Below are 20,373 nucleotides of genomic sequence, written 5' to 3'. Positions count from 1 at the left end.
TCCTCCTCATTGCTCCAGCATGGCCCACACAGCACTAGTACGGGACCCTCTGGGCCTAGCGGTGGCTCCACCATGGCCCTTGCCGCTGTGCCTGGACCTGCTCTCTCAGGACCAGGGCCGCCTCCTGCACCCCAGCCTGGCAGCTTTTCACCTCACAGTGTGACTGCTCAGTGGCTCGGTGATGAGGAAAGGACATACTCAGAACAGGTTCAGCATGTCTCCTCAAAAGTAGACGGCCCTCCACTCGCTGCTCCTACATGGCGAAGTGGTCTCATTTTTCTAAGTAGGTGGCGGAACAAAGTGTGTCCTCAATGGCTGCCCTGATCTAGCTTATCCTTGATTACCTCCTCCACCTGAGGGCCCAGGGCCTGGCGCTCTCATCAGTCAGGGTACACATGACGGCCATATTGGCCTTCCATTCCCCGGTGCAAGGACACACTGTGTTCTCCCATGCTCTGACTGGCCGGTTCCTTAAGGGTTTGGACCGGCTTTACCCATATTCTAAGCCCCTGGTCCCACAATGAGACCTGAATCTGGTGCTGGCTTGTCTTATGAGGCCCCCATTTGAACCGTTGGCCACATGTTCCTGGTCTCCCTTCTCGTGGAAGGTGGCCTTCCTGGTTGCTATCATGTCGGCCAGGTAGCTCCTGGCCTCTGAGCCGCCATATACAGTCTTTCGTAAGGACAAGGTCCAACTCCGCCCACACGCCGCATTCCTCCCAAAGACGGTCTCCGCCTACCACATGGGTCAGAGGACATTTTTCTACCAGTCCTCTGCCCCAAGCCTCATGCGGTTAGTGAGGAACGCCGTCTCCACACACTCAAGCTTTGGCTTTCTACCTCAAGCAGACAAAGCCGTTCAGAAAGTCCTAGCAACTGTTCATCACCTCAGCTGAGCACACGAGAGACCCGCCAATTTCCACTTCGAGGCTTTCCACCTGGATCACTTGGTGCATCCGCTCCTGTTATGAGCTGGCAGGTGTGCCCCCGCTGCCCATTGTGAGGGCGCACTTGACCCAGGCGCAAGCCTCGTTGGCTGCCTTTGTGGCCCACATCCCTACACAGGACATTTTGTAGGGCCACCACATGGTCTTCGGTTCACACGTCCACCTCGCACTACTCGATAGTCTCCCAAAGCAGGGATGACGCTGGGTTCAGCAGGGTGGTACTTCATCCCGAGAACTTGTGAACTCCTACACACCTCATGAAGGTATAGCTTGCAATCACCTATTGTGGAATACACATGAGCAGTCACTCACAGTTACCTTTTTGTAACTGGTGTTCTTTGAGATGTGTTGCTCATGTGTATTCCACATCCCACCCTCCTTCCCCTCTGCCAGAGTTGTCTGGCAAGAAGGAAGTGAGGGTGTGAGGGTGGGGGTAGCACGCAGCTCCTCTTATACCGCACCAGGCAGGTGCCACTCCAGGGGCCACGGGGGGCTCTCCCCCCCATGGGTACTGCTAGGGGAAAAACTTCCACTGCCAGTGCATATGGTGAGCACACACACCTACTGTGGAATAGACATGAGCGACACATCTCGAACACCAGTTATGAGAAGGTAACTGTCTTTTTTTTTTTAGTGTAGTTCTGCTTGGAAAAGTGATTAAAATGGCACATTCTAACCTAACGTACCTGTCTCTGTGCATAGCTGGCACCTTATCTCTTGACTATAGTGACATGTCACTAAAAGTCAAGTCTCTTTTTTTTTTTTTTTTTTAACTCATGTTAGCTGCATTATCTCTACAGTGCTAGGTTTGTGAGCTGGATTCTCTCTTAGCATATATATTAGTAGATTTCATAATTGTTTAAATTGTGGAGCCAAATTCTGCTCTCATGTGCAGAAGCTCCATTGGATGTTGCTTTCAATGGGGTTGCACAGATGTAGAATAAAGTCAGAATTTGGACTGTATGGTCTACTGATGGTGGTGATGCACAAATGTGAAAGAATCTGGCCTGATTTTCAGATCCCAAAGGGAATTCGGAGGATGGACAGTTGGGGGTGGGGAGAGTTTTACTTATAAATTTCACCTAGAAACCAGAGGTGCCACCAAGATGGCATACTGTTTCTAGTTTCCTGTATTTTTTTTCAGTGCGCAGCCATCTCCTTTTATTTAAATTTGTATCCCTATCTGTGACTAAAGGGACAGTTGGAGAAAGGAATTTATATGCAATATTTTTGACTTCTCAGCTTGTGGCTTCAGTTGCATTGGAACTTTGTGTATGTTAGTACTACAGCTATTGACTTCCATGTCCTAAGAAATAATATGGGCATTGCCATCCACAATGTCAGAATACTTTCAGATATCACTTACAAGTCTTTAGAATATTTAGCTTTTTGTCCATGTCCTAAGAGTAAGCAAATACGTAGAAGTAGGACAGTCAGAATTGTCCTTTGTCAATAAAATGGCTTAGACTATCTTCCCTACCATATAGGGACACTTTCTAGGTTTGTTTAGATTAGGATGACCAAACAGCAAATGTGAAAAATCGGGACAGAGGCAGGGGGTAATAGGAGCCATAAGAAAAAAAACCCAAAATCAGGACTGTCCCTATAAAATTGGGACATCTGGTCACCCTAGTTTAGATGGAGAAAATCAGTGTGAAGTATCATTCTTTAAGTTACCGTCCTCCGCCTTACCTGGAAATGAAAGTGTTTTAGTCCCTCCTCTGATCTTGGTCAATATGAATTTATAATTTAGAAATCCAATCTTCCCAAAAGAAGCCCTAAGAGTCCTTGGATTATTTTGGGAATACCAAGCCTAAAGGGAATCTAACAAGGTATTAACAATCAACCTAAACATCATGATTGTTACCTGAAAAGTACTGCTTTGTAAATCCATGTTGACCAAGGTGAGAGGATGGAGCAAAAACACTTTCATTTCCAGGTAAGGAAATGTGGGGGACTACAGCTAATAAGCATTCTGTGTATTTAGAATCACCACCTGCCTGTGTGTATTGGCTTTATCATTTATAATGGATCAAACAGATAAGGTTACTGTGCCTTTCCAGAGTGCAGGGTTTCAGAAACGTCTCATGCTTTTAGGAGCACATACTAATCTATCTGTAGAGAACGTAAATTCCAGCTAAATGCAGCAACATTATTTAATTACTTTTTTTGTTAACCAGTCTACAGGTTCTATTTTTTGACAAATACTTTATTCAAATAAATTTAGGTCTCCTGTACTCTTGTATCACCTGTTAATACTCTCTTAAATACACAAATGAATTCAAAATGTGCTACTGTGTTTACACTTGCATTTTGTTTTGTTTTTTGGTAGGATCCCTGTTTCAGTGCTCTTTTGGAATACAGCCTAGCAAATGGAGTTTATGTAGGTTGTGATTTGCCTTCTGAACTGAAATCTCTGCAACAGTGAGTGCCTGCCTTTCCAGTATGGTTAGGTGTGGGGGCAACTTATTGTGTGTTTTTTCTAAACAGATAGTCTCTAATAAGGGTCTGACAAATACAGTAACATCTGTTTCCATTTAGCTTTCAAAAGGGGTGGTTACTGAGATATGATTAAGGATATGAAACCAAAGTGTTTCTTTTCCCATAGGTGTTAATTACCAAATTCTAGGTTATATAGACTATTGTAACTTATCAAAATTGTGCACATGTATTTGGGAGACTAGATTTTTGTTGTTGTTGTTGTTCAAGTTTTTCTTCCAAGTCATTAAGAATGGCCTTTAGAGACCTACAAATAGTAAAAAGTACATCCAAAAATTGTAAGTGAACCAAGGCCATTATATTCCAATGAGTGCCTAAAAAGCTCCTAAATAGAGCTTTGTGTATCAAAACGAATGGGCTGACTGCTTGTTGAGCATTTACACCAATAACTTAAAAATCTGATTTGAAAATCTATTTCTAAGGTTTCTAAGATTATAGCAACTTAACTAAGGGAGAACAGTTTTTAGAGAATGATTTAAGCTAACTGAGCCCATTTAAGCAAGATACTAGATTTACTACACAGGAATTAACTTTTTATCTAAACCAGCACTTTCATATTCACAGAAGGGTGGTTGGATCTACTTCACCATTTGTAATTATTTTTCCCCTCACTTTTTTTAATCCATAGATACGACTAGCTTCCAGTGCTCGGGGCATGACCAGAAGACTTTTCCATCTGAAAGTGAATGTGTGATAAGCATTGAATTCAAAACAAGCTCAGGACCTCTAGTTTCAGCATTGTTTTCTAAGTAGTTTGTATTCCTAAACTTAAGGGGATTTTTTTAATTTAACTAAAAACAACTTTAAGTTCAAAATCCTATATGTCAAGGTAAAGTTGCTATACCAACTTAAGTCTTAACTGTTGTATCAAAACAGTATAAATACCTAAAGTTTATGCATACTGTAATGTACCATTACCCTTTTGGCTTCTCAAAATAGAAGCTAAAAAGAACCAGGAACTAATGTTGAATTTTTCCCATCTTCTGTTTGATTTTGTATCTGTAATATTCTACGATTTTGTAATGTCTCTTATTCATTGCCCTGCAAATCCTTTGAGTTCATGTAGTATCAGTTTCTGTTCAGACCCAGGCAAGTATTTCAGTCCAGGCTTCTGACAGAGCTTTATAGCAAAATAATAGTTTTTGCAGTGTTTCAAGCATTTCTGTTTCTTCTTCTTCCCCTCTCTTTAGTCTTTGGCATTTTTCTCTGAAGAAAGCTACTGTTTCCAAAAAGTGTTTTTCCTTGCTCTGACCTGTTGTAGCTTCTGAGGGTGACTTAGCTTCTTAGGGCTGAACTGCCACAAAAAACTATAATAGAGCTACCGTATTTATGAAACTCATAGCTTGTGCTGCATTTGAGCTTTGTCCAGGTTCTCTTATTAGCGAGAGAGAGGAAGTAGTGACAAGGCATTACATTTGAGGCAACGTCTAACCTTTTTTTTTTTAATGCAGCCAATGATCTCATGCAAGCAGATAACCTAGATGGTTTCTAGTGCACTTTCACAGAAAGGATCAACTTAATGATTTGGGACTAGGAAATTAGAATTTAGTTTGGAAGATGTCATCTAAAGATTACAAGGGTTACTTAGAGTTAAAAATCGCACACTCTACAGTAGAGGTGGAAAAACACTGCAGCAGTTACTCCAACAAACTAACTTTAATTTTTTGTTTTGGAAAAAGTGTTCAGCAAATCCATCTCTATGAGAATGGCCCGCATTAAGTATTCTCTTTACATGAAAAAATATGATAACATACATATGGCTTATTTTCCTGTATAAGTGAGATAAAGGGTGTTTAGAAATTTACTGACTAATGTTTAAATAATAAAGCATAGTGTACAAAAATAACCTCAACTGTAGTGATCTAGTGATTTTTATGAAAACTTGGTGCATCTGTTTGAAGATTAAGAAATACTGCAAGCAACAATATGATCAAGCCTGGACTGCCTACAGTTTCATTTATTGGGTTTCTTACTGCCTATATATGCCTTAAGCAAATGTTTTTATTAAAGGTATTCCCATAATAATGAGTAGAAGGCTTATAGTCACTTTAGTGTTTTCTTTTAATTTTTTTTTTAACTACCAAACTTTGTGGGTTGTTTTATTTTTGTTTCCCAGCAAATGACTGACAGTCTTTCTACAATAGCTCTGATCAGTGGTTCGTGAAATCTGATAGCCTTTTACAAGGTAGTGACCTATATGTCATGCTTTTCAATATAATACATTAGGGAAAAATCTGAAATTCATATAAGAGTAATGCCGCAAGGGACAACTTATCTTTCTGCCTGATGATCTGCATAAAGTTGGACACAGAATTTCACCTCTAATTCCTGCATTCATCCCAGTAACTCTTGGCTGAACTAGAGCATGGCATGTAGACACTGTTTTTGATTTTTAAGATTTCACAGATAACCTTTGTGATCAATTAGTCTGACTTACATAACACAGGCCATAGGATTTCCCTGTAATCATTCTGGCTTCAAGTTCAATAGCTGTGATTGAACTAGAGCACGTTTTCTAGAAAAACATCCAATCTTGATTTTAAAATCTGCACTGACAGGGAATCCACCACAACCCCTGGTGGGATGTTCCAATAATTACCCTGACTGTTAAAAATGTGCACCTTATTTCTAGTCTGAATGTGTCTAGCTTGAACTTGCAGTCACCAGTGGATCTTGTCATACCTTGGTCAGCTAGATTTAAAGAGCCATCTGTTACCAAATGTCTGTTCTCTCATGTAGGTATTTGCAGACTGTGAGCAAGTCTTCCCCTTTGATAAGCTAAATAGATTGAGCTTCTGGAGTCTCACTATAAGGCACGTTTTCCAGTCCTGCAGTCATTCTTGTACCTCTTCTCTGACTCCTCTCCAAATTTTCAAAATCCTTATTGAAAAGTGGTCACCAGAACTGGACACAATTCCAGTAGCAGTTGCACCAGTGCCAAATACAGAGGTAATATAACCTCCCTGCTTCTATTCTGTATTCTGTTTATACATCCCACGATCACATTATTAGCCTTTTTGGCCATAGCATCACACTGGGAGATCATGTTCAGTGGATTATCCACCACATCACCCAAGTCTTTTTGAGAGTCACTGCTTCCCAAGATAGGTCATACTTACAGCATGGGAGACTAAATTATTTGTTCCTAGACGTACAACCTTACATTTATCATATTGAAATGCACATTGCTTGCTTGAGCCCATCTTACCAAGTGATCCAGATTGCTCTAGATCAGTGACCTGTCCTCTTCATTATTTACTATCTTCCAATTTTTCTCTGCAAATTTTTTTAGTAATTGTTTTGTTTTCCAAAGTCATGGATAAAAAGATTAAATACCATAGGGCCAAGAATCAATCCTTAGAGGACCCCACTAGAACCATAGCCATTTGTTAATTACCTGTTTTAAATACACCTTGAAACCTACCTATCATTTAACCAGTTTTTAATCCATTTATTCTTCTTCGAGTGATGGCCCCTATTGTATTCCACTGAGGGTTTACGCAAGCATGCCATGCCTGCAGAGCTGGAGAATTTGAAAGTAGTGGTGTCCATTGATCCACGCATGCACCCTTGCTTTGCCTTATGGTTTTGTCCAAGGTAATAAAGAGTAGGGTGAACCAACTGCACCTCCAGTTCCTTCTCACTGCTGCATGGTCTGAGTTGGAGCTGCTAGTGTCCTCTCATCTTTGATGCACTTTTAAAAGCAAACAAGTTTAGAAATTCTATATATAGCTAAAGCAGCAAAGAGTCCTGTGGCACCTTAAGACTAACAGACGTTTTGGAGCATGAGCTTTCGTGGGTGAATACCCCCTTTGTCGGATGTGGGTATTCACCCATGAAAGTTCATGCTCCAAAATGTCTGTTAGTCTATAAGGTGCCACAGGACACTCTGCTGCTTTTACAGATCCAGACTAACACAGGTACCCCTCTGATTGATTGATATATATATATCAATCAATCAAAATATAAAATATTGTAGTTTTAGTAGGATTTGGACTTTGGGGGAATCTGTTTTCCAGTTGTCTCCCCCCCGTACTCACACGCAGGTACTAGATTATGACAAAGATGCCAAGTTTAAAGATCTGTGCCTGCTGCCCATGTTCATTCTGAGTGACAAGCACCAACGCTGCTTCTACTGCTTGGAAAAAGCCCACATTTCATCCAGGTGCAGTGTCTGCCAGTTCTTCCCAAGTCGTACCCAGCAAGGCCAGGCTCTTCTCCTCTAGAAGCACCTCATGGAGGTTGCCATGAATCTGAAGTCAAAACCAGGTCAGGGAACACTCCTCTGCTTCCCCTGCCCACCCCCATACATTGGCCTGAGGAACTCAGGAGTGCGCTTCTGGCTGCAGAGCTCAATTCCAGCTCCAGTGGTACTGCAGCTACAGACTCTGTGCTGGAGCCTAGTTGGGAGGCAAGGAAGCATGCACATAAGCACGGCAGTAAGTCTTCCTCCAAGCCAAAGGATGGTGCACCTTCCATGAGTTCCAGCCACAGAGAAGTGGCAGCGTTCCAAGGCACACAAGCATGACACAAAATTGCACAGACCAACAGATCCACTGGTACCAAGCTGTGCACGCTTTCAGGGTCAGCCTCCATTAAGATGAGGGATCCATCAGTTCGGGGACAGTTCTCAGCTCCAGTTATAGAATGGGTACTGTCGACACCTGGTGTTGGAAGGTATATATCCATACGTAATCCATATATCCATGTAATATAGGCCTAATATGGATGAAGTGTGCTTGCCATGAGTTGCGTGTTGACAACCGAAGCAAGAATTTGAGGTTTTAAACCATCAAGAGTTTTTTTTTTTGAAAAATAACTTTATGAGAAAGATGGAGAAATATGAGATAAGGAAATAACAGTGGGGGCATTGCCATAACAATGTACCTGTTGAAATGTATCTGCTGTAGTTGTAAACAAGAACTGGGGAAAGAGGAACGGTTTGGGCCTGGGACTGTTTCTAAACATTTTGGGTTTTGACAGTTTGCCCAGAACTGTCTCTGAAATTGCCCAGACAATTACTGATGTGACAAAGTGGATTATTAAAGATATTTGATACTCTCACAATTTGGAAAAAGAACAGGAGTACTTGTGGCACCTTTAGAGACTAACAAATTTATTTCAGCATGAGCTTTCGTGAGCTACAGCTCACTTCTTCGGATGCATACCTCATGCTGAAATAAATGTTAGTCTCTAAGGTGCCACAAGTACTCCTGTTCTTTTTGCAGATACAGACTAACACAGCTGCTACTCTGAAACCTGTCACAATTTGGAGTCGTTCGTGGATCCAGAGCCCTGTTTAGATTAAGATGTAATGCTGGCTCCTCGCATCTTGTGCTCAGACTGAACGTCATCTGGCCATCGGGACTTCAATTCTGATCTTCAGATTCTGGTGTAGTATGCTTGGGCTATGAATGTGGAGGGAGTGGTTTATTTTCTAAGTAATAATGAGTATTTGTGGGTTATATACCAACACTGTGTCCAGTATCTGCCTGCTCCATATCTCATAGGGAGACTTCTGATGCGAGTCTAACACAGTGCTCGGAGAAGGCACCAGAGCCACATGAGTGGTTCACTCTGGGGGAACTGACATCTCCACATCTTCCTCTGCCACCCGCACCTAGGAAAATCCGACCTATCCAGGAATTGCCACAGTCGGGCCATGTTTCAACTCAGTCTCTTATGGTTTACATATTTCCATCGGTTTCAACAGTACCGCCATTTGATCCAGGATCCGAGTTCTTATAGTCGGCTGGTTCCGACAGAGCATAAGAGCCACCAGTTCACTATAGGTTAGTACAATTTACATGAAAGGTCCTCCCGTGGTGTGGCAATACCCTCCCCTTCAGCAGCATGGAAGCTGCTGGTTACCTTCATGTGGCACTCCCCACTATCTGCTGGATCAGTCTTGCTGGCCCTACTGGAACCCACTCATTCCATGAAGGAAGCTTTGCCCCTATCTCTGCTTAGGGCACCCTTGAGCAGATGCTCCAAACAAGATATGGAGGATGAACTGTTGAGTCCAGTTCTGAGTGTACCATTGGAACAGGAGCATTTCCCATCATCCTTCCCAGATGCTGCAGTCACTTCAGCCACCCCCTTACCTCCAGATGACTTTTTCAAGTTTCAGGAACTCCTGTGAAGGGTGACAGGCAAACAGCATATTCCACTGGATGAAGTACAGGACAAGCAGCATCAGCTCCGGGACATCCTTCATTCCTCAGTACTGAACAGGGTTGCTTGACCAATTAACTATGCCATTCTCCAACCAGATAAAACAGTTTGACATACCCCAGCTACTTGCTTGCTTAGCCTCAAGGGGGCAGAGAAGAGATACTAAATGCTAGCTAAAGAGTCAGAGTACTTTTCTCTCACCCCTCACCCAATGCCCCTGTGGTGCAAGCAGCAACAGAATAATCCAGACAGCAACATACATGCTCCATCTTGACAGATGAGAGCAAACTCTTGGATCTTCTGGGATACAAATTCTTTTCTTCAGTAGGCGTCCAATTTCAGATTTCAAACTACCAGGTCTTGCTTGCCAAATATGTATTTCTTAACTACAGTAAATTGGAGGACTTTGCCAACAAGCTGCCTCAGCAAGATTGAGCATGTTTCCAGTCTATCCTGGAGGAGGGCAAGCTGGCGGCTAGAATGGCGCTGCAATTGGCTATAGATGCAGCAGATACCTTGTCTCGCTCGATGGCCACTGGTATTGTCACGAGGAGAGAATGATGGCTGCACTCATCCAGGTTCCCCAGAAAGGTGCAGAAAACCATTGAGGACCTTTCTTTTGATGAGTCACATTTGTTTACTCAGAAGACTGATGATTCCCTCCATTCCTTCAAGGATTCCAGAGCCACACTATGATCACTGGGTAGCTATACACCTGCCCTCAAAAGGAAATTCTACTGCCTGCCACCTACACACCCAGTTCTTTCACCAGAGGTCATACAAACCTTATAAGTGCCAGAAGATGCAATGATCCCACCTTTGGGGCCCACCTTCACAATCTTCTTCCTCTCATGTTCAAACCTCTCAAAAATATTTGAGTGCCACTAGAGAGTCATCAACCACCACTGTGCCTACCACCATGCAACCAACTCACCCCCTTTGGGGGTCATCTAGCACTCCTTTGCACTCCAAGCTGGTAAAACAACAATGGACTAATGGGTCCTGGATGTCATCCACTATGACTGTACAATTGAGTTCACCGCATTACTTCATCCACATCCCCTGCCCCAATCCCTTTTCAGGGACCACATTCACAACAGCATCCTCACCCTAGAAGTGGACTTCTTACTACAAAGGGAGTGATGGGTCAAAAGGAGGTGCTCTATCAGGGCATAAGGTTCTATTCAATTTACTTCCTGGTCAGCAGCCTATCTTTCAGAGACTCGAAACATGATTATAGACTCTCTAAGCAGAAGATTAATCACTGATCACGAATAGGAGCTGCACAACTCCATAGTGAACAACAACATCTGCAATGGGGGACTCCAACCAGAGACCTCTTTGTTTCTCACATCAACAACAAATGGAGTACATACTGCTCCAGGGGAGCTGTTGGTATCCATTCTCAAGGCAGTGCCCTCATCTTCCGCTGGTTCGACCAGATCAACTACACATTTCTCCCCCCCCCCCCCTTCCATAAATCCTCTACAAAATCAGATGGGAGAGGGCTAGGTCCATCCTGATAGCCCTGTTCTGGTCCTGCCAGTTTTGATTTCCCAAACTTCTCCACATTGGCCTGTCCCCCAATTCCCTTACCCCCTTTCTTGGAACTACTCATGCAATACAACAGCAGGATCAGACATCCACAGAAGTTTCACATTGGAGCTTGGTATTTGGATGGGCATCTTCTCTGGAACAGGAATGTTTGTTAGCATTACAAGATATCCTTTTGAGCTGCAGAAAAGAGTCCATGAGGTGTTCTTATCAGCCCAAGTGGAAACACTTCACCCTCTGGGCCTAGCAGAGAGGGGCTTTGCCCCTGAGGAAGTGAACATTCCCTTCTTTTAGACTACTTCCTGTCCCTGAAGACATTTGGACTCACTCTCAATTCCATAGCAGGCTGGCTATCAGTGTCTTCCATCCCCACCACCTGCGGGGAAGGGCACTTCATATTTATACACCCATTAACTACCAGGTTTTGGAAGCATCTCCTCAGGACTTTCACACACACAACCTATTGCCCTCAGTGGGACTTCAACCTTGTTTTCTTAGCGTTGACTGAGTCACTCTTTGACCCACAGGCTTCATGCTCTCTGTCCCTCCTTTCCATGAAGGTCACCTTCCTAGTAAAAACACTGTTGGGAAAAGCCACTTCAGCAGCAAGCATCAGCAACCAAAGGATACCAAAGGATTTATAAAGTAATCCTGTTAGTTTTAACTATGTTAGCATATAGTATGCAGGGGAGAGGGTGGTGTTTCTAAGAATGCATAAAATACTGTTACTAGTTGCAACTTATCTATGCAAAACTTAGAGCAAATTCAAGAACTGCTGTCCATGATTTGTTACAAACTGGCCATTCATAGCAAAGTACTTTCTTGGAATCATTTACACTATATGCTGTCATAGTTTAAATGCGCTTTTAAACGTGCAATAAGGGATTTGTGTAAGGCAAGTGTTCTCAAACTTCATTGTACCGTGACCCCTTCTGACACCAAACGTTACTTCACAAGCCCAGGAGGGGGCACTGAAGCCTGAGCCTGCCCAAACCCCACTGCCCTGGAGAGGGGGAGGGCGGCAAATCCCGAGCCCCACTGCTCTGGGCAGGGGGAGCCAAAGCTGAAGTTCAAGGGATTCAGCTCCAGGCAGGGGGCCTGCAACCTGAGTGCTGCTGCCCAGGGCTTCAGCCCCTGGCCCCAGCAAGCCTAAGCCAGCCCTGGCAACCCTATTCAAAGGGGATCGCGACCCACAGTTTAAGAACCACTGGTATAAGGGGTTTTGTCCCTTGTTTAGGATTTTTAGATCATACTGTATTAGGGGCTATTAGCTACATTAATAAAATTCTTTGTTTTGGAAAAGTATACTGCCCATGTCAGTTACTTTATTGGAAGGTTATATCCATGTCCTTTAGTGTTTTCCTTAACAATTCCAGAAACTTATACCTCGGTAAAGACAGATTAAGTGGGCAATAGGCTAGAAATGCCAAAAATGCATTTTTTGGGGCAACGCCCTGAGCTTGAGAATGTTGATCTGGACAGAAGCTTCTTCAGGAGTCCATTTTCCCTGGCCTACAGAGCCTTGGAGGTGGGCACCATGACCCAGCAGGGAAATATCCATGGTAATGAACCTGTACGGGGGTGGATGGAAGAAAAATGCAACTTGCACACAAACTTTGAAAAGATCCTTGCAGCACTTGATGGAGCAGAGAACTCTCAGAGATATGGTCACTTGTTTGGATAGACTATGTCAGGGGTATAAACAGTCCTGAGCCAGGCCTGAAGGCATTGAAGTTGTAGTCTTGCATGGGAGGACGACGAGGGGTCACAAATGCACAGGCCAACATGTGGCCTAAGGGCTGTAGGCAAGCCCTTGCTATGGATTGTGGGCTCTGCTGTAGGGTAGAGAGAAGACTGGCCATCATGGCAAACCTTTCTGTAGGTAGGTAGATCCTAGCAGTTGAGTCCAGAGCAGCTTCAGTTAAGTCTATGCACTGTACCAGTAGGAGGGTAGGATTTTTTCCAGGTTTAGACAAAGGCCATTGATGGTTGCTGCCTGGATCTCAAGGAAGTAGCGACTCTGGAGTTGCCAATCATCTAGATGAGGAAAGACAGCTATTCCCCACTGATGCAGCTGAGCTGCAGTGACGGAGGGGACCTTTGTAAAGACACTTGGGGAAGATGAAAGGCCAAAGGGGATGATAGGATACTGGTAATGATCCATGCTAATGATGAGTGTCTTTGAGATGGGTGAATACCTACATAAATGTATCCATCCTGGAGATTGAAAACAACGAACCAGTCCCCAGGATCTAAGATGGAGTTATTGCTGCTAAATTGCAATTTTGCAAAATTAATAACAAAAGTATTGCTAAAACATTAAAGTATTCAGAGACTTCAGATCCACAGATTACCGCCATCCTCCTGGCCTTGTGGGAAGCGGGAAGTACCTGGAATAAAACCCCTTTCTGGCAAATTTGAGGGAACTAGATCTATCACCTGCAGAAGCAGGAGAGGTCAAACCTCCTGCTCAGGAGACCCTCATGAGAAGGGAAGGGTGGGGGGAATGGAGTTGGATATAATGTCCTATTGAAACACCTTTTATCATCTATCTGTCTGATGTGATGAAGTCCCAGTCAGGTAGATAATTGGGGAGAGAGTCCCCAAAGGATAAATTGAGGTGGGTTTTCAGCAGTTTGAGAGCCAAAGAAGGGGGTAAATTGTGACCCTCGACCAAGCTGACAAAATGGCTGTTTGAAGGAAGGTGCAGATGGGGAGGTCAACATAAAGGTTGAGAGCCCCTTCTTGTGAGGTCTGAACCTCTTTCTGGAGGGGTTTGCAGGCCTCCTATAGGTCTGCTATTGAAAAAGTCAAGATTGTTGGGCAGGCTGCAGTTTGCTAAATAGATCCCAACAGTTCACAGAGTCATCCTGCAATTCTTGAGAGTGGAGTGAGCGGTTGGTGTTGCTACTGAAGAGCTTCAAAAAGAAGGTCCTCCACTGCGTTCTGAACTTCCCTGGGAATGCTGGAGGTTTTATAGCCAAGAGGCTCACCGAATGACAGCAACTGCTATCGAATCTAGGGAGCCTTCATGATCATCTGGCCGCCTGAAACAAGGGCTTAAAATGACTCTTCGGTCTTGTACATTTTATTGGCTACCTGCTACATGTTTAATAAAGCATATTTCATTATCAAGGCTCAATAGTTCGTGACCTTAAACTGCAGAGCAGCTGAGGAGTAGCTCTTTTTGCCCAGAAGCTCCAGCCACTAGAGCCCTTTGTTTGAGAGAGTCAATTTGGAATAAGCTTTTCAATGATTTCTTGTTTACTGCATCCACTACACAGGAGTTGGTAGGAAAAAAACATCGGGGGAAAAAATCCACTACCAAGGATCAGAGGGGGAAAAAAATTCTATCCCCTTGGCCAGTACGTAATACTGTTTGCCCTCTTCCATGTGGATGGGATGATGGCAGGTGTCTGCCGTATAGTAGATTGGTGACAGTAAATCTATTAATAAGACAACCTTGACCTAGGAAGTAGAATGTTCACCAGGAAGTGTGGAGGTTCCTGGACTTTCTCCATTGGGACCAGAGGGAGTCTAATCTCTTCATCAGCAGAGTATGGGGGCAGGGGCATAACCCTCTCAGCAAGGCAGGACGACAACTTCCTAGATGTGATAAGAGTCTTTCTAAGGGTACATCTATACTACAGGATTATTCCGATTTTACAGAAACCAGTTTTGTAAAACAGATTGTATAAAGTTGAGTGCACGTGGCCACGCAAAGCACAATAATTTGGCGGTGTGCATCCATGTACTGAGGCTAGCATCAATTTCTGGAGCATTGCACTGTAGCTATGCCATAGTTCCCACAGTCTCCCCCACCCATTGGAATTCTGGGTTGAGATCCCAATGCCCATGATGGTGCAAAAACAGTGTCGTGGGTGATTCTGGGTAAATGGCGTCACTCATTCCTTCCTCCGTGAAAGCAACGGCAGACAATCATTTCGCGCCCTTTTTCCCTGGATTGCCCTGACAGATGCCATAGCATGGCAACCATAGAGTCTGTTTGGCCTTTTGTCACTGTCACCATATGTGTACTGGATGCCGCTGACAGAGGTGGTACTGCAGCACTACACAGCAGTATTCATTTGCCTTTGTAAGGTAGCAGAGATGGTTATGTTGTTCTGTACCATCTGCTGCTGTCATGGGTGCCCCGGCTGGCCTTCGCTGAGGTTGGCTGGGGGTGCAAAGACAAAAATGGGAATGACTCCTCGGGTCATTCCCTCCTTTATGTTTTATCTAAAATAGAGTCAGTCCTGCCTAGAATATGGGGCAAGTGTACTAGAGAACCAGAGAGCACAGCTGCTCCATGTCAGATCCTGCAGAAATGAAGAGCTGCATACCATTCCAGGGGGTGTCCCTGCAACAACCCCACCTGTTGCTTCCCTCCTTCCCCAACCCTCCTGGGCTACCGTTGCAGTGTCCCCCCCCATTTGTGTGATGAAGTAATAAAGAATGCAGGAATAAGAAACACTGACTTTTTAGTGAGATAAAATTAGAGGGAGGCAGCCTCCAGCGGCTATGATAGTCCAGGCAGTACAGAATCTTTTCTTTAGACATGACGGGGGGGCTGATGGAGCTCAGCCCCCAGTTGCTATGATGAAGACGGTTATCAACTGTTCTGTACTATCTGCTGGGAATGACTGGGAGTCATTCCTACTTTTACCCAGATGCCCCCGGCCAACCTCACCTGAGGCCAGGCAGGAGCACTCACGGGATGATGACAAGGATGGCTACCAGTCATTCTGCACTGTACCATCTGCCACCAGGGAAAGGAGAGGAGAGGATGCTGCTGTTCAATGCCACAGCACCACGTCTACCAGCAGCCTGCAGTAGACATACGGTGTCACTGAAAAAAGTCAAGAAATGATTTTTTTCCCTTTTCTTTCACTGGGGGGAGGGGGCGTAAATTGATGAGAGAGACCCTGAAACACCCCGGACAATGTGTTTGACCCTACAGGCATTGGGAGCTCAGCCAAGAATGCAAATTCTTTTTGGAGACTGCGGGGACTGTGGGATAGCTGGAGTCCTCAGTACCCCCTCCCTCCCTCCATGAGTGTCCATTTGATTCTTTGGCTTTCCGTTACGCTTGTCACGCAGCACTGTGCTGTGGACTCTGTATCATAGCCTGGAGAGTTTTTTCAAATGCTTTGGCATTTCATCTTCGGTAACAGAGCTCTGAGAGAACACATTTGTCTCCCCATACAGCGATCAGATCCAGTATCTCCCGTACGGTCCATGCTGGAGCTCTTTTTGGATTTGGGACTGCATGGCCACCCGTGCTGATCAGAGATCCACGCTGGACAAACAGGAAATGAAATTCAAAAGTTTGCGGGGCTTTTCCTGTCTATCTGGCCATTGCATCCGAGTTCAGATCGCTTTCCAGAGCGGTCACAATGGTGCACTGTGGGATACTGCCTGGAGGCCACTACCATCGATTTGCAGCCACACTAACCCTAATCCGAAATGGCAATACCGATTTCAGCGCTACTCCTCTCGTCGGGGAGGAGTTCAGAAACCGGTTTAAAGAGCCCTTTATATCAATATAAAGGGCCTCATTGTGTGGATGGGTGCAGGGTTAAATCGATTTAATGCTGCGAAATTTGGTTGAAACGCGTGCTGTAGACCAGGCCTAAGCTACTCTAAAGCCTATGTAAAGAAATCAGCAGCAAAGACAGTGCTGTGGCACACAGCTGGGAGCAGGCAGAGAGGGAGAAAAACAGCCTGAATTTTACCTGCCCCAATTAGCATAACAAACGTGGTGACGGTATCAATAATTAGACATGCATAAAATATAGTTAGTTTTAGATGTAAGGCTTTTTACAAATATTAAATAGTGATAGTTTATAGCATTTAGCTAGAAATCTAAAATGGTGGCCATAACGATTTTACTTAGAAAAATCAAAATGGTGATCTTAGGCTGAACTGGCCAATAGCAGATGGGTAACTGGGGTTGTAACAAAAGATTTTGCTTTTAGCTGCTCTGAAAATCCTTGCAGAGCCTTGGCTAGAGATTTGCATTCAAAAACTGAAAATGGTTTAAACACCATAATATTGCACCTCTCCAGATTGGCATGACAATGGTGTTGACAGTACAATAATGCTTTATCTTGCATAAAACAGCAGTAGTTTTAGAATTAGGGCTTTAGATAAGTAGGAATTAATAATAGTTTAGAGTCAGAAAACCAAAATGGTGGTTCCAATTACACACATTTAGATAGAGTTCAATGGGGAATGACTCAGCAAGGCTCCCAAGACCTCAAGGGGAGGATCAGAGGGAGGATCTGTGCTAATGATGATAACCTCCAGGGGACAATCTATGCAGAAATGGGAGGATCTAGACAGGATGAGAGGCTATGCTAATAACTGAAAACTGATTGGCTGAGCTAGTCTAATTGGGCAGGAAAGACCTATGCAAATAAGCTGGACTTGAGAAAGCAACCAGTATATAAGGCTGACAGCCAAGAGGCTTAACAGTGTGTGGGCATGTATGGTATCTGGGTTGCAGAGCTGCAGGGAATAAATCCGAAGAAAGAGCAGAAGCTTCCAGAAGCAGCTACCCACAGAGGCAGCAGCAACTGAAGCTTCCAAGTAGTTTCCAAGGCAGCAACGGCAACAGCTACCACCACAGCAGCACCAGCAGTTTCAGGGCAGGCAGCAATGGCAGCTTCATGAAGCAGCAGCAGCAGCAGCCATCCCCAGAGCAGCTATCTCCAAAGTAACAGAAGGCCCCCTTGAGACAAATCAGAGGGATTTTGAGTGACAGTGTATAAGTCTGATTTTTCCATCTAATTTTAAAAAAAAAGCATGTGCCTGTAAATAAAAACTAGATGCCTGCCTCTGAGTGAGATCTGCCCCACCCATTCAATGTCTGGCCACTGCTCACAGAATGTTAATGTAAATCATCATGTTTCTTTAACGTATTGTAATATTTTCTTGTACATATGCATAGAAGCTCTGTTTGTATTGGGGCTTTATACATGTGTCTGAGTGATCTCTGTGGGCCTTAAGCACCATATCGTAACTGCTATATGACTTATGTCTGATATGTTTCCTATGCTGTCTCTTATTTTATAACAGCATTTTACATGGTATGTTTTGTAGAAAATGATGTATTTTTCTTGCTTTATTAAACATATTGTAATTGCTTATCTCCTTTAAATAAATGATACTTTGTTTTCAGAATTACTGTTTGCATGTCTGTCCTCTGAGTGGAGGCCTGTATCTGTGTCCTTCCAGGGGTTAGCAGAATTAGCCTGCTCTGGGGAGTCCTCTGTGGGTCAGAGACAAGCCCCCTGCTAATACCCTGGCAATTCCTCCAGGACTGGCCACCACCTTATTACTAAGGCTACAGTTTTGTCATGGATATTTTTAGTAAAAGTCAGGGAGAGGTCATGGCTTCTGTGATTTTTTGTTTTGTTTTGTTTCTTGCCTGTGACCTGTCCCTGATTTTTATTAAAATATCCATGACAAAATGGGGAGGAAGGAGAGTCCACCACCCCGTCCCTCCCCTGCCTTCAGCAGCTGGGAGCTGCAGGGTCCCCTTTGCGCTGTGGAGCTGGAGTGGGGGGGCGGAGGTCCCCTGCTACCACTGGTTGGGGAGTTTTTGGGGGTGGTAGTTGAGCAGCCACTAAGCAGCTCTGGGGTCCCTCTGCAGTGGCCAGAAGTGGCAAGGAGCTGTGAGATGGGGGGCAGCTGAGCAGCTGCAAGGGGTGGCCCTGCCAGCAGCAGGGGAGCTGCAGGGGTCCCTGTGGCTGCTGAGCACTTCCAGGGTTCCTCTGCCACCACCACCAGCAGCTGGGCAGCTTAGGGGGTCCCCACCAGCGGTGACATCCAGTCAGCTGCAGGGGTTCCACCGCCTCTAATGTCTGGGGAGCTGTGGGGGCCCCTTCCAGCAGCCACTGAGCAGCTCCAGGATCCCTCTGCCTGTGGGGGCTGGGGGAGAGGATGGGATCGGCTGCTAGTGGTGGCTGAGCAGTTGCATGGGGGGCCCTACCAGCAGTGGCAGCTGGGGTGCTCAGGGGTCCCCACCAGCAGTGGCAGCTGGGGTGCTCAGGGGTCCCCACCTGCACTGGCCAGTTGCAGGGGTCACCAGCAGAGGCTGGACTGCTGCAGGAGTTCCTCACTGCTGGCTTCAGCAGATGTTACTGAGCATGCTCAGTACACCCTAAGGACCACATTCCGTCAGCAGTTTTTCTACAGGGTGACTGGTCAGCTGTGGGGGGGCCCCCACTGTCAGGGAAGTCACTGAAAGTCACATTCCGTGACTCTCATGTCTGCCCTAACATAACCTTAGCCTTACTTATTACCCATTTGGGTGGAATAAATTGCATAGTTGTAGGCAACCCATTATTGGAGTGCCTAAGATCCAAACTGTAGGGTAACAGGCTGAGTAAAGTTCACTAAGGTGAGATTAAGTTGACTCTAAATAAATGAAGGGAGGGGTCAGTCAGGTAAGAGGCAGATTCTTAAACAGGTTCAGCTTGAGTGATAGGAAAGTCTGATTGGCCGAACAGGTATGCTAATAGATGACATTGAAAGAGCAACCAATCAGAAAGTGTCAGAAATCATATATAAGACAGAGGTGACAAGCTTCACTGTGCATGAGCAGTGGCTGGAGCCAAGGGAGAAGACGACAAAAGAGAGCAAAGCAGACAAGCTCAGAAGCAAAGTAGAACTAAAATCACTATACCTGACAGAACAGAAGGACCTTAGACGAAACAAAGGGATTTAAGAAGAATAAGAGTAAGTATAGTTATTTTTTTTTAAATTATAAGGAATGTATGGGGGTAGTTGTCAAGCTGGATGCCTGTGTATGAATGGATTTTAAGATCACTACATGCATTCTGTAAGTGACAGATCACCACTCAGAAATGTTTAAAGTTTGCCATTTAATATGTAAATATTGTAATGTTTACAGCTTTGTTGTGTGTCTATGTTACACTGTGATAAATTTAAGAACTATATTATGCAACATTGTATGCCATTATGATTTATGTAGTATGTTGTGCTCTCTTAGTGTATGCAATGCAACATTGTATTGTTATGTAGCTTGTGTTGTGTTATACTGTGTTCTTTCTTGATTATATGCTGTTTACATAAATGATTATTTTGTTTTCACAGAATTACTGGTTGAGTGTCAGTCCTTTGAGCGGAGGTCTGTATCCGTGTCCTCCCCAGGGTCAACAAAACTGGTCTG

At 44.5% G+C, this 20,373-nt stretch overlaps 1 protein-coding gene across 1 annotated transcript in view; it reads left to right on the top strand.

The window, feature by feature from the left end:
• Positions 1–4,266, top strand: part of MOV10L1 (Mov10 like RISC complex RNA helicase 1) — a 90,253-nt gene extending 85,987 nt beyond the window's left edge. The window contains exons 26-27 of the mRNA XM_030549578.1: positions 3,280–3,371; positions 4,075–4,266. Of these exons, the coding sequence (XP_030405438.1) occupies positions 3,280–3,371; positions 4,075–4,084 (102 nt within the window). The 3' untranslated portion in view covers positions 4,085–4,266. The remainder of the gene's footprint in view (positions 1–3,279; positions 3,372–4,074) is intronic.
• Positions 4,267–20,373: the final 16,107 nt, after the last annotated feature.

Source organism: Gopherus evgoodei, chromosome 1 (genome assembly GCF_007399415.2).
Source record: "Gopherus evgoodei ecotype Sinaloan lineage chromosome 1, rGopEvg1_v1.p, whole genome shotgun sequence".
In the NCBI taxonomy this organism is placed as follows: domain Eukaryota; kingdom Metazoa; phylum Chordata; order Testudines; family Testudinidae; genus Gopherus; species Gopherus evgoodei.
Note: the sequence above shows the minus strand (reverse complement) of the source record. Positions and strands in the feature narration are given on the sequence as shown.